General features: G+C 59.2%; 1 protein-coding gene across 2 annotated transcripts; it reads right to left on the bottom strand.

The window, feature by feature from the left end:
- Positions 1-113: 113 nt before the first annotated feature.
- On the bottom strand, positions 114-11,525 carry ABCF3 (ATP binding cassette subfamily F member 3). Of its 2 annotated transcripts, none has more exons than XM_082055253.1 (21): positions 11,379-11,525; positions 11,042-11,189; positions 10,559-10,638; positions 10,146-10,201; positions 8,246-8,343; positions 8,007-8,129; positions 7,465-7,731; positions 7,178-7,258; positions 6,602-6,661; positions 6,227-6,283; positions 5,997-6,019; positions 5,304-5,359; positions 4,955-5,155; positions 4,727-4,803; positions 4,466-4,510; positions 4,013-4,145; positions 3,336-3,424; positions 3,063-3,154; positions 2,329-2,461; positions 1,873-1,960; positions 114-1,012 (listed from the first exon to the last, which is right to left on the bottom strand). In XM_082055253.1, the coding sequence occupies exons 1-21, from the start codon at positions 11,449-11,451 to the stop codon at positions 854-856; spliced, it is 2,139 nt and encodes a 712-aa protein (XP_081911379.1). In that variant the 5' UTR covers positions 11,452-11,525; the 3' UTR covers positions 114-853. The 2 variants fall into 2 exon arrangements, with proteins under 2 accessions (XP_081911379.1, XP_081911380.1); XM_082055254.1 differs by having other exon boundaries at positions 10,146-10,198.
- Positions 11,526-12,346: the final 821 nt, after the last annotated feature.

Raw genomic sequence — 12,346 nt, 5'->3', positions numbered from 1 at the left:
AAACCCATCAAGGAAACACCTTCCCCCGAGCAGCCTTGTGCTCTGGGCAGCAGAAGGGCTCCCCCCGCCCCTAATTCGAGCCCCACAGCCCTTAAGAAAAGAAGAGCACTGCACCCACTGCATCCTGGGTTTATTTACACTGCAGCCCCTGTGGAGGCAGCAGGGAGGGGGGCTGAGCAGAGCCCCCAGGGCAGCCCACCCCAGGGAAGGGAAGGCAGCGAGGTGGTACTGGCAGTGCAGGGACAGAGCAGGGAGCGGGCTCTGGCTCCCCGGCACTACAAACACAAGCCCCTGGGGAGGCCAGGCCAAGCCAGCCCCGGCTCCCAGGGGCTGGGGGAGGAGGCAGGGGTCACTTTTAGCAGCAAAGGCCTCATTTCCCCCCAGGTCAGCAGAGGGGAGAGTGGCATGGGGTGCAGCCTGGACTAGTGTTTGGCCAGTTAAACGCAAAGAAAAAAATAAAAGAAAGAAAAAGGCAGAGGGTAAAGCGAAGAAACACGGAGAACAGCTCCGCTCCTGCCCTCCAGAGCATGGAGTTACACCAGGGGAGGTCAGCGTGCGACACCTCGTTCCCTCCTCTTGGCAGAGCAGCAGCTCCAGGCACAGCCTTTCCAGCGTGCCCAGTGCCAGGCACAGCCCCGGCCGATGGCACAACCCCGGCCACGCACAGCACTGGGCTCCTGCTCCCTCGCTGTCCTTCCGCCCGGGCCCGGGAGGGGAGAGCGGTTCAGGTGGCAGTTTGATGGCACGGCTGACGGTCCATGCGGGCAGCAGCGTCCTCAGCGCTCTGCCAGGCACAGTTGGGATGGGTGAGCTTTGTGCTCCAGCCCCCAGCGCAGTCCAGCTCCTGCCTCCCTTATAGGAAACCCTCCTTGCGGAACTGCTCCTTCAGGATGTCTCTGTACTGGTCGAAGCCACCCTCGATGCGGGTCACGGTGGCGTTCTCGCACACCCACAGCTCCTGGCACACCAGGCGGATGAAGCGCTCATTGTGGGACACCAGAATTACACCCCCCTGCCAACACACAAGGAGGGGAAAAAAGGGAACTTAGTGGAGCATAACCCAGGGCCCAGCACGGGTGGCATGGGGACACTGGGATCCTGCACCACTGCCTGTGCACAGAACTTTATGTTTCCATGTGCTCCTGGGAAAACTGAACAGTATTTTACCAGCAGGGACCTAATCCCAGCCTTTCTTTCCTTCAGGGGACAAACAGATGATGTATGGAGGAAGCATGTGCAGCAGTAATGTATTTTGCCTCTCCTCTCGGAAGGCGAGCGCAGGGCTTGTTACTGGCTCTCCAGGTCTATGACAACCGCAAGGATGGAGATTCCAGGTGGAGTCAGTGACAGTCAAAAGGTGGCTGGGCAAAGCCCCAAGAAACCTCAGCTAAACTTTTCTTTCACAGGAAAACTGCCTGAGCAACTATAAAACAGTGAGAAGCAGGTTGATCACAGCGGTATCTGCAGGCTGAGTCTTTGGAGATCGGCCATAAATTGTGCCTCAGGAAGAAGCGAAAGGCCCCACAGCAGGGCTGAGTGCTGCATGCAGCATGTGAGAAGTTACAGCGGGTAGGTGACTGGTCAATGTGGGGGACAAGGTGCTCTCCGGTCTGCTGCTGCCTCTCTCAGCCACCCTTAGCCAAAGCCAGCAAGTGAAACAAACCATCAGGATGAATGGCTAAGGCAGAAACCAACTGACTTCCCAACATCTGTCCTGAGGTACCATGTAACTTGAGCTGCAGGCTGCAGGAAGTGTTACGGTTTAGTGCTAGATTTATGTTATGGTTGGACGTGATGATCTTAAGGGTCTCTTCCAACCAAAATGATTCTATGATTCTATGAAAATGGAACATTTTGCCAAGGGAACCTTACCCGGAACTTATTCAGTGCCTTTGCCAGTGCCTCTATGGTCTCCATGTCCAGGTGATTCGTCGGCTCATCCAGGATGTAGAAGTTTGGACTGGAAAATAAGACAGCTCTGAGTATGCAGTGGAGCAGCTCTGGGCTGAATCTGCACCCTGTCACACTGCAGTGACCTCCACCAGGCTGCTGCTTTAGTCACTTACAGCATTTGCTGGGATCCAAGGCTGGTGTTGCCCAGCTCCAGGGACACCACTTATCCCTCTATGAGCCCAAATCAGCAGGAGATAGTCACCTGCCTCCTTCCACACAGTCCCCCCACGGTGACAACCTCCCTCCCCACCAAAGTCCCAAGGATGAGGTTTTCTCAGGGCAGCAGAAGGTCCCTGGACACCCACCTTCCTCCCAGTGAAGCAGGCTCCAGGGATGAAGCCATGCAAAAATTAACAGTATCTCGGAGAAAATTACCAGGACATAGTCATCTGGGCAAAGGCCACGCGGCTCTTCTGTCCTCCAGACAAGCTGGCCACAGGACGCACGGCCAGCTCCCCCGAGACGCCGTAGCTCCCCAGCTGGTGCCGGTACTCCTCCTCTGTCTTCCCTGCAGGAGCGTGTCACAACACAGCTGTGGCACACCTGGTGTGACACAGGGCTCTCGGTGCCGCAGGCTCAGTGGGCACTGCAGCCAGGCAGCCTGTGCCAGGCCAGCACAGCGGGGGAGGAATCCAGCAGCTGCTGCCAGGTGATTCCCTACCAAGCTGGGGGTTTGCCGGGAAAACCTGACCGACACAATCGGGACAGGGGCTGCAGGGCCGGTGACTGACTCCAAGTGACCCTGCCCCCAATTCCCTGTCACCATGTTATGAAACATTGAGTGGAGAAGGGAGCCGGAGGTTTTGGCAGCTGGGAAAGGGGTGCCGGTGCTCATTCTGTGGCCAGCAGGAAAGCAAGTCATCTGCCCCAAAACCAGGCCACGGTGGAGCACCAGCTGGAGGTCTGCAGATACCTGGCTATCCCTGCTTCTCGTGGCTGGCTTCCTGAACTCATGCTGGACGTGTGGAGTTAACCCAGAGCAGGCAGTGTCCCTAAGGCACCAATGTGACAGAACCTTCTACCCAGGGCCACAAAAGAAATCAATGCTGCTCTGTGTGTGGCAAAGGGGACCTCAATGGTCCAGATCCCCTGGGAGCTCAAAAACTCACCTGGGAACTTTCTTGCCAGCAACTCTACAGCGCTGATGTTCAGGTCCAGTTGATCCACGTGGTGCTGGCTGAAATAACCAATCTTCAGGTTTCTGCAGAATGGGGAGAGATCGAGACCTGGTACCAGGCCCTGAGAACACAGCACGCACAGCTGCAGCTACAGGGAAGAGGGAACTTGTGTGGATGTGCAGGACCCATCCCCATCTCTCAGGCAGCCCAGAAGTCCTCCAGCTGCACCATCCTCCAAACCCCCCAGCCCTCCCTACCAGGTACCTGTGAGCATGTCTGATCCCTCTGACTGGTGCCAGCTCTCCCATTAAGATCTTTAGCATGGTCGACTTGCCAGCTCCGTTTTCCCCAACCTAAAGAAGCAGCAGCAGCATTGGAGAATGTGAAACCCATGAAGGTACTTCAGAGAGGGGGGCGCTCTCGGATGATTGCGCAGCAGAAAGGGCAGGATGAGAGTCTAACCAGTGACTCCAGCCACCTGGAAGCTGCGTTTGTATCACTGAGGAGCAGCACAGGCAGCAGTGCTAGATGTTCCCTCCCAACACTCAAGCTGCAGGATTACCTGGTCCCAGCGTCATTTGCAAGCACACAGCATCTCTTTGCTGCCCCATCCCATGCAGCAGGAGCCCCCACTACACGCTGCTGTTGTCATCTAACAGGGCGTTACAGAGATGGACTCAGTCTCTTCTCAGGCACCCAGTGAGAGCATGAAGGGCAACAGGCCCAAATCACAAATTCTAACTGTTATTAGGAAATATGTTCTGATGTTCCTCAAAATGAGGATGATCAAGTACTGCAAAAGGACCCACAGGAATGGGAGAAATACTCCTTCCTGGAGATAACCAGATTTCAATGCCTGACCTAACATCAAAGCTGGCCCTGCTTTGGGCAGAGACCTCCAAGGTCCCTCGTAGCCACCGCTATTCTGCAATGCCACATACCACACAGATGCGAGACTCCAGGTCGGCAGAGACGGAGAGGGAACGAAAGATGTAGTGACTTGGGTCGTAACAGAAGTCTACTTCATCTAGCTGTAGGATTGGGGGGGAGAACTTCTCAAAGCCATCGGGGAACCTGGGAAAGCAGGAAGAGGTGAGATGACCAGGAACTTCAGAGACTCTGCTCCCAGCCCCCCGGGACAACCTCTGCAACCACCCAGGTGGCAACTGGGGCTCCCTACCATGCAGGGCCTCTGGGAAGGATGGTCACAAGAAAGGGACATGGATCTGCAGCCTTGACCCCAAGCAGGAACCCAGGCTGAACACAGTGGCCTGTATGGCCTCCCTGTCAGAGCAAGGCTGGCCCACAGGAAGGGTTGGTTGTCCCAGATGGGAGGAACTCACATCAAAAATGGAGCCAGATGCCCTCCAAGCAAGGGCTCAGGGGACACTTACTTCATTATCACCTCAGACTCCTTGTCCACAGGTTTCAGCTCTGGCCTGCAAGAAGAGCAGACACATAACCAAGATGCCTTGCACTGGGGGTCACCAGAAGCCCAGAGAAAGCCTTCAGCCCTGTGACACCTCATCCTAGCCAAAGCCTCTGCATCAGAGACCATCACCTAAAGCCCAAACCAGCCCCACCAGGCACCTTGGGAACCTTTGTTTCTTCCCCCAAGCACTGCCCCTTCCCCACCTCCAGAGAGAAGCACTCACAGCTTCTCCAACAGCTTGAGCTTGCTCTGCACTTGGGATGCCCGGTTGGCGTTGTAGCGAAAGCGGTCAATGAAAACCTGCAAGAGAAAAAAACATCAGAGAGCCCCAGGTCCCCTTCGGCCACCCCACTCTGCTGCCAAACCTACAGCCGCATCCATGGGTCTGGAAGCATGGAGAAAGGGACAAGGCTGTGAGAAGTGTCCCAGCACTATCGGCTTCTCCCAGTACCTGGATGTGCTCCCGGTACTGCTGCTGGGCTTCGTACTCTCGCTGCTGGTTCTTCAGCCGCTCCTCCTTGATCTTCATGAAGTTCTCGAAATCCCCGCGGTACGTGTCCAGCCGCTGCGAGTGCAGGTGGATGATGTCCGTGGCCACCGCGTTCAGGAAGTTCCTGTCGTGGGACACCACGAGGATGGTCGACTGCCAGGTCTGGAGGGGACAGTGAGAGGGAGGCCTGAGCATCATCCAGCCGGAGCGCAGGGCTTGGTCCCACCACCCAACGAGGTCAAACACCAGCCTGGAGGAGATCTCCATCCCTCACCCTCGCTCTGGCTCGGGGCCTCCCACCACCCCCTACCTGCAGGTACGTTTCCAGCCACAGAATGGCCCTCACATCCAGCATGTTGGTTGGCTCTGAGGGAAGGGAAAGAGGCACCGAGATCAGGAGGGATGAGCATGGCTGGGTTATGCTTTTTTACACAGTAACAGCTAATGATCAGTGGAGGAAGAGACCCTGCAGGGGGACCTTCCCCCCCCAGCTCAGGGGACTCACGTGTTTTGGCTGTGACAGGGTGTGGACACAAGGGCTGAGGCTCAGCCAGAGACGCTCCCCCCACTCCATACCAGTACACAGACCCTGATGCCCAGCAGCAGCATCTCACCCAGACCCCCACCCAAGGTGGGCACCTCCCCAGGGAGCCAGCCCAGCCCCAGGGTCACCCCTGTGGTGAAGTGACCCCCCCAGCACGGCCTGGCAGCCAGGGCCAATCACAGGGACAGGTGAGGGAAAGGGACGTGCCTGGGGCACGGTGACATGTGGATCCCCCAGCTGGGGCACAGGGCAGAGCTCTGCCGTACCCAAGCAGACTTCCCCGCGGCACCGCCAGCTCTGCCTGCCATGCCAGGGAGCACCGGCAGCCCAGCCAGCCCAGCCCCGTCACGCTGGGCTATTTTGAGCAGGCAGCTAAAGGCCACGGCGCGTTCCCAACCCCAGCAAGGGCACGGGCGGGCCCAGCAGTGGAGCCGGAGGGAACTCACAGTATTGACTTACCGTCCAGTAGAAGGAGATCTGGCCTAGGAAAAAAGAGACATGGGTATCAGAAGCAAAAAAGAGTACAGGATCAGTGCAGAGCATGTTCACCACACACATGGAGCTGCAATGCCTCTCCAGTGCTCCTTGCCCTGAGAGCCCGAGTCAAGGGGACCGCCAGGCAGCACCCCTGCGCCTCGCAGCAGGGACAAGGAGGGTTAGCCCCGCAGCGCCAAGGCCTGGACACCAACCTTGCAAACAGGGCTCTGGCTAAGGCCAGTCTCATTCTCCAGCCTCCGGAAAACTCTCTGAGGAGAGAAGAGGTTGCAGAGAGGGGTTAGAGAACAACTCTGGGCTTGCCTCCCCTGCAGCCTTTTCGGCTCTGCTGTCACCCAGAGACAGCTTGTCCCTGCAGGGCCCTTGGGTACAGCACACGATCCATGGCCCAGCAGGCAGGTGGCTTGGCACCAGGGCAGGAGAGCACATTGGAAGGGCAGGACCAGACCCTCACCCTCACCCTCCCGCAGGGCTCCCCTCCCTCCCGGCCACAGCCGTGCCTGGGCGCTCGCTCCACAGCCTCTCCCCAGACCCACTTCTGTCTCACTGCCCAGAACCCAGTGACTTACTTGGTTGTCTGTTGCTGCATCTTTGCATTAAAGCCCAGGCCAGCGAGAATGACGGATGCCCTGGGGAAAAGGGGAGAGAGCTAGAGCCCAGCTAGAGAGCCCAGCCGCAGAGCACAGCCTGAGGTCCTGGACCCATGGTGCAAGGTTTAGGGCTACTCTGGCACAGAAAAATTTCCCTGCACGCTCAAGAGCTTGGCTGGGAAATGCAGCCCAACAGGGCACAGCACCCACATGAAGTCCCAGCAGATCTGCAAGAAGCTTTCAGCTCTTTGGGCAAGAAGAGAGTCAGTACCACCAACATCCCAGAAAAGTTCCTCAGACCACCAGGAACCTGAGGAGGTCTGAGAGGAGCAGCAGTAACAATACAAGCCATTCAGGACAAAAATAATCCCTCCAGCTTCGAGGAAAAGCAAGAAGTGAAACAGAAGAAGAGACAAGAAAAGCAGTAGGGAGAGCCCCCTGTCCCCACATGCTGGATCCCAGGGCCACAGCATCATCCTTACATGTCCCATGCCCCAAACCACTGCCCAGCTCTGGCCATACCAACAGACAGTGGCACCCGTGGGACTGTCTCACCTTGCTGGAGCCTTGTCTGCCTCAATCTCCTCCAGCTTTGCGTAGATCTCCGTTAGCCTGGCACCTTCTGTCCCTTCTCCCCTGGGGCAGGATAAAGAGGAGTGTGTGGGACTGACCAGGGTCAGGGTTTGAGTGCTGGGAGAGACCAATCTCCCCAAGCAGGACTAAGGTGGGCAAGATGCAGCCCAGCCCTGCCAAAGTCCTTCATTTGAAGCGGGAGACCTCAGAATGAGCCCTTGTGGTCAAGAGGCCATAGAAGGGCTGGAAACCCAGTGGCAACTTCTCACCTGCCAGCATTAATCTTGGCCGTCAGGTCCCTCTCCTCCCGCAGCAGGCTCTCGCGCGTGGTGTCGCACTCCAGCACACTCTGCAGCGCCGGCGTCTCGTCCCCCGCCACCTCCTGCTCCACGTGGAGGATGCTGATGTGCGAGGGGATGCGCAGGCTCCGGCTGGCGATCATCTTCAGCAGTGTGGTCTTGCCCAGCCCGTTCCTGCCCACCAGCCCGTAGCGCCGTCCGAACGCCAGGTTCAGGTCTGCTCCCGCCAGCAGGACGCTGAAGCCAGAGAACAGGCAGGTACCGGGTCAGGCTGCCCCACGGAGCGGGAGATAACCGGCTGCCGCCTGTCCCCAGCGTATTTCAGGCTGTGCTGGAGCCAAGCAACCATCACAGACTTCACCCACCTAAAGCCTACAGGGTCAGGTGCCCACCTTGCTTTCTGACCTTTCCCACACCCTTTATAATTTCTCAACCACCCTCCGATCCGGTCTTAATCTCCCACGGTCCAAAACCCCAGCCAGGATCCGTCCCGCCTCCCCACCTGCACTCACCGCTCACCGAAGGACACGTCGAAGTTCTCAATGCGCACATCATACGACTTGTTCTTGCCTGATGACTCCATGCGAGTCTCCTTCTTGCTGGCAGCTTGGCTGGCAGACGCCTCCTCAAGGACGCTGCGGGCAGACAGATGGCAGAGAAGAGGGCTCAGCGGGAAAGCTCTGGGACAGCCAGATCCCAGCCACGTTCAGCAGAATGGGCTGGGGATGTTCGAGGTGCCCTCCACACTCACAGAGGGCCTGACGTCTTCAGGGAATCCCGCTCCATCCTCTTGTCCTGCTTGGCTTTCAGCCTGGCTTCCGCCTTCTCCAGTTTCTTGGCATTCACCATCTGGGGAACAAACCAGAGTGTAAAGATGAGAGAGAATCTTCAGCAAAAGCCTCAAAAGCCCAGCTCCAGTAGAAAAGAGATCGCGCAACCCCTCATGCCTGGAAAGAGGGGAGGGAGGGCAGGAGGAAGGTAGGACAGGGGACCTGGGACAGACCCAAACACATTTTGAGGGAGCTGATCAGGCCAGAAAGTCACTCCAGGAACCAAGTCCTAAATCAGCTGCTCATACACAACAGTCCTGGCTCAGCAAGGCAAAGGGTTTGGCTGACCCGAACATACGGCCGGTTTCTGCAGTTCCCGGGACCTGGGGCAGCCAAGTCACTTCACCGGCAGCAATGTGCTGGCTGCCCCAGTGCCCCCTTCACGCCACCCTCGCACTGCCCCAGCGCTCCCCTCCCCGACACCTTGAACTTTAGCCAGTTTGGAACAAACTCAGCTTACACAGTGGATCAATCACGAGAGACAAAAAGTATTTAATTAAACCTGAAGACAAGAAGGAGCCAAGTATTTTAACCTGGCCTCTAGTCTTGGCCAGGCTCTCAGCCTACTCCAGCTTATTCCTGCATCAAGTTAAATATTTGTGGCTGACCAAGAACACTCTTAGATATTTCCAGGCAACTCTGCAGCCACCGGAGCACGTTACAGACCTGCATGCTAGACCGAGGAGTGTCTTGTTACTGGAGCTGTGACCCCATACGTACAGACAGATTGAGTCACCCTGTAAACTACGCCGAGCTCCCTGAATCTCCCATTAAGACATGTCCTCCAGAACCTGGGAGACCTCCCGAGGCCTCCCCTGAATCTTCTCCAATTTTTCTGAAGGTCCGTTTTTGAGTTGCGGACACGGGAGCCAGAGAGTGAACCCAGCAGCAACAACTCCAGTGCCAAAACCAGCAACAGCTGCCAGTTCTCACTAAGACTCCCATTCAGACAGCCAGGGATCACATTAGGTCTCAGCCTTCAAGCGAGGGGTTCTCGTCTTCAACACATTATCCCAGTAAGGGAGAGCTCTATAGGAGACCAGCCTGGCAGTGACACCACCCACCCTGTACAGATACCACTGTCCTTGCTTTGCAGATGCACAACCACACCTCACCCCCACCAAAACTTTGGCACATCCAAGACAGAGGGCAAGCCGGGTCACTCCTGAGCAGCCTTGCATTTCATCAGTAGAGACGTTCCAGTTTCCTCCGGGTCACAGAGCGTAACTGCTTCCAAACCTCCCTGCTCCTGCTCTTGTTCATCAAAGCACGACAACCCACAGCCCTTTCGAAAGCTGGGCTTACAGCCTCCCTGCAGCAGCTCTCTGGAAAACGGCTGCTCCCTGCGAACTCCCCACCAGTAACATCCCAACATCCGACCGTGTGTCAGGATTTTCTCTCCCACTGGATACGGCAAGATGTCATCCCCGTACAGTCTGTTTTCTCAGTCAAAGGCCCTGCCGTGGAAGCCAAAGGTCCTGGTTAAAGCCAGAGAAGCTGCGCTCTGAGCACTACCACTGCATCAGCCACACTCTGAAGCTCATTAAGAAATACAGCAAAATAGACCTTGTCAAATTAACAAGCTGTTAACTCCTGTCGAGCCTCTTTACCAGACCAAGGTTCACAGCTCCCCAAATCGCAGCGAACCCAACAGGGAGGAGCAGTACCTCTGCAGTTCTGTCCCTGACCGGGACAGCTGCCCATCCAGGGTGCTCCCTGGGGACGAGGTGACCGGAGCAGGACAGGGCACCTGCAGCCCCGCCTGTCAGTTGCTGCCACCAGCTCTGCCGGCTTACGGAGGAGGGCACGGCCCGCACTTACCGAGGTCTGGCCTCTCTTCAGCAGCAGCCCCGGCAGCAGGTCCACGCTGGCGTCTGCTGCAACAAGAGGGTTGGCTTGGTGAGCACGTGCTCCAGGGAGGCTCCGCAACCCGCTGCCTTAACAGCTGCCCACGGCCAGGCACAACTGTCCCCTGTCCAACAGGACCCGGGGACCAACGGTGGGTCCTCTCCTTCCCCAACAGCTCGCTGGGCGCTGCTGGGTGCAGGGAAAGCAGGGTGCGCGGGGGAGGGAGGGCCCAAGGTTTGGAAGACGTTCCAGTTTCCTCCGGGTCACAGAGCGTAACTGCTTCCAAACCTCCCCAAGGTCAGGTGAGCGCTCAGCGCCCTGACCCCGTGGCCAGCACCGCGATGGTGGTGACACGAGTGGTGGGGGGTCCCCTGGGCACCACTCACCGTATCCATCGGTGATCTGGGAGAGCTGGATGGGGGCATCCAGCAGCACCTGGCTGCAGCGCTGGGCCCGGGCCTCGTCCCTGGGGAGAGGAGGAGGAGGGTGAGGAGGAAGGTGAGGAGGGGGACGGTGAGAAGGGGGACGGTGAGGGGGATGGTGAGGAGGGGGACGGTGAGGAGGGGGACGGTGAGGAGGGGGAAGGCGAGGAGGAGGAGGGTGAAGGGGGGGAAGGTGAGGAGGGGGACGGTGAGGAGGGGGACGGTGAGGAGGGGGATGGTGAGGAGGGGGACGGTGAGGAGGAGGAGGGTGAGGGGGGGGAAGGTGAGGAGGGGGATGGTGAGGAGGGGGAAGGCGAGGAGGAGGAGGGCGAGGGGGAGGAAGGCGAGGAGGGGGACGGCGAGGAGGGCGACGGCGAGGAGGGCGACGGCGAGGAGGGCGACGGCGAGGAGGGGGACGGCGAGGGGGCGCGGGGCCCGGGGTCTCACAGCTGCAGGGTGCTGAAGAGGCGCTGGCAGATGTCCCGGATGGCGCCGTCGTCCTTGGTGTCCTGCGACACCTCCCGCAGCAGCTCCCCCACCGCCTCCACCAGCTCGTCCACCGACTCGAAGTCGGCGCCGCTGCCGTGCAGGATCCCTGCGGGCACACGCCGCTGCACACCCCGCTGTCGCGACGGGCGGGCCGCCTGTCGCGACACGGCCGGCAGGTGGTACCCGCACCCCGCTGCCCCCCGCCCCTCCGCGGCTCCTGTCGCGACAGCGGGGAGGGTGTCGCGACACGCGGCGGGGCGGGAGGCCGAGCCGCGGGCAGGCGGGCGCCGCTCACCCGTCAAGTAAGCGAACACCTCGCCGTCCAGGTCGGGGAACTCGCTGCGGAGGATGTCGGCGCAGGACGCCATGGCGGGGGCGGAGCGGGCCCGGGCGCGGCCCCGGTGCCGCCGCCGCACGGACCCGGCTCGGCGGCGGAGGCGGAAGGGACGGCGCGGCCGCGGGGGCTGCCGGGAAGGAGGCGGGCGGCCGCCATGCGCGCGGGGGCCGCTGGGGAGCGGAGTCCGGGGCGGGGCGGGAGGGGCGGCGCTGCCACGTGCAGCCGGTACCGGAACCGGGGCTGCAGCCCCCGAGCCCCGCGGCCTCAGCTCGCAGCCCCTGTCCGCGAAGAGCGAGGTTTGGTGTTTGGTTGTTTTTGTTTGTTTTGTTTCTCTGTTACAGAAGTGAAACGAGTGCCAGCTCTCCCGCCGCAGGCACCGGGCTGCGGTCTGTTCTGTTTGAGTGCATGCGGAACAAGCCACCCGGGGCTCAGCACCCCAGCCCAGCCGGTCACAGCTGCTGCGCCAGCTGCTTGCACCTTCAGGCACAGGCCTGGGACCCTCCTGTCCCCAGCCCCCTAAAGCCAAGTGGAAAACTTATTTTTTTTCAGCTGCTCACAAGGAAAAGACAGAAAAGTTCACGTAGGCAGAGAAGCCAGGATCACAGGGGGCTGGAGGTCAGCTGAGCCCAGCCGCAGGCTTTGGTAAGCCAGCCCTGGGGGGAAAGCTCTGAGCACCCACCTTTCCCCAGGGAGCTGCAGCAATGGAAGCAGCAGCTGGAATCCAGGAGCAAAAGCATCACTTGTTCTTTTCACTTAGAACAGTTTGGGTTGGAAGGGACCTTCCAAGGTCATCCAGTCCAACCCCCTGCAAGGAGCAGGGACATCTTCAACCAGATCAGGTTGCTCAGAGCCCTGACCCACCAACCCCCAGGCAGCCCGGGGCTGGAGAAGCAAGGAAAGCCCCAGGACGGTGTGGAACAGGCCCG

This window comes from Streptopelia decaocto, assembly GCF_964273445.1.
Source record: "Streptopelia decaocto genome assembly, chromosome: 6".
Lineage (NCBI taxonomy): Eukaryota > Metazoa > Chordata > Aves > Columbiformes > Columbidae > Streptopelia > Streptopelia decaocto.
The sequence above is the reverse complement of the archived record's forward strand: the minus strand, read 5'-3'. Positions and strand labels throughout refer to the sequence as shown.

What these genes read in the sequence shown, in the direction of transcription:
- ABCF3 (XM_082055253.1), bottom strand. Translation starts at nt 11,451, where the DNA reads ATGGCGTCCTGCGCCGACATCCTCCGCAGCGAGTTCCCCGACCTGGAC. An exon ending in TGAAGAGAGGCCAGACCTCG is followed by an intron (nt 8,344 to 10,145) that starts GTAAGTGCGGGC and finishes TTTGTTCCCCAG; the next exon opens with ATGGTGAATGCCAAGAAACT. An exon ending in GCTGGCAAGAAAGTTCCCAG is followed by an intron (nt 2,462 to 3,062) that starts GTGAGTTTTTGA and finishes ACGCTCCTGCAG; the next exon opens with GGAAGACAGAGGAGGAGTAC.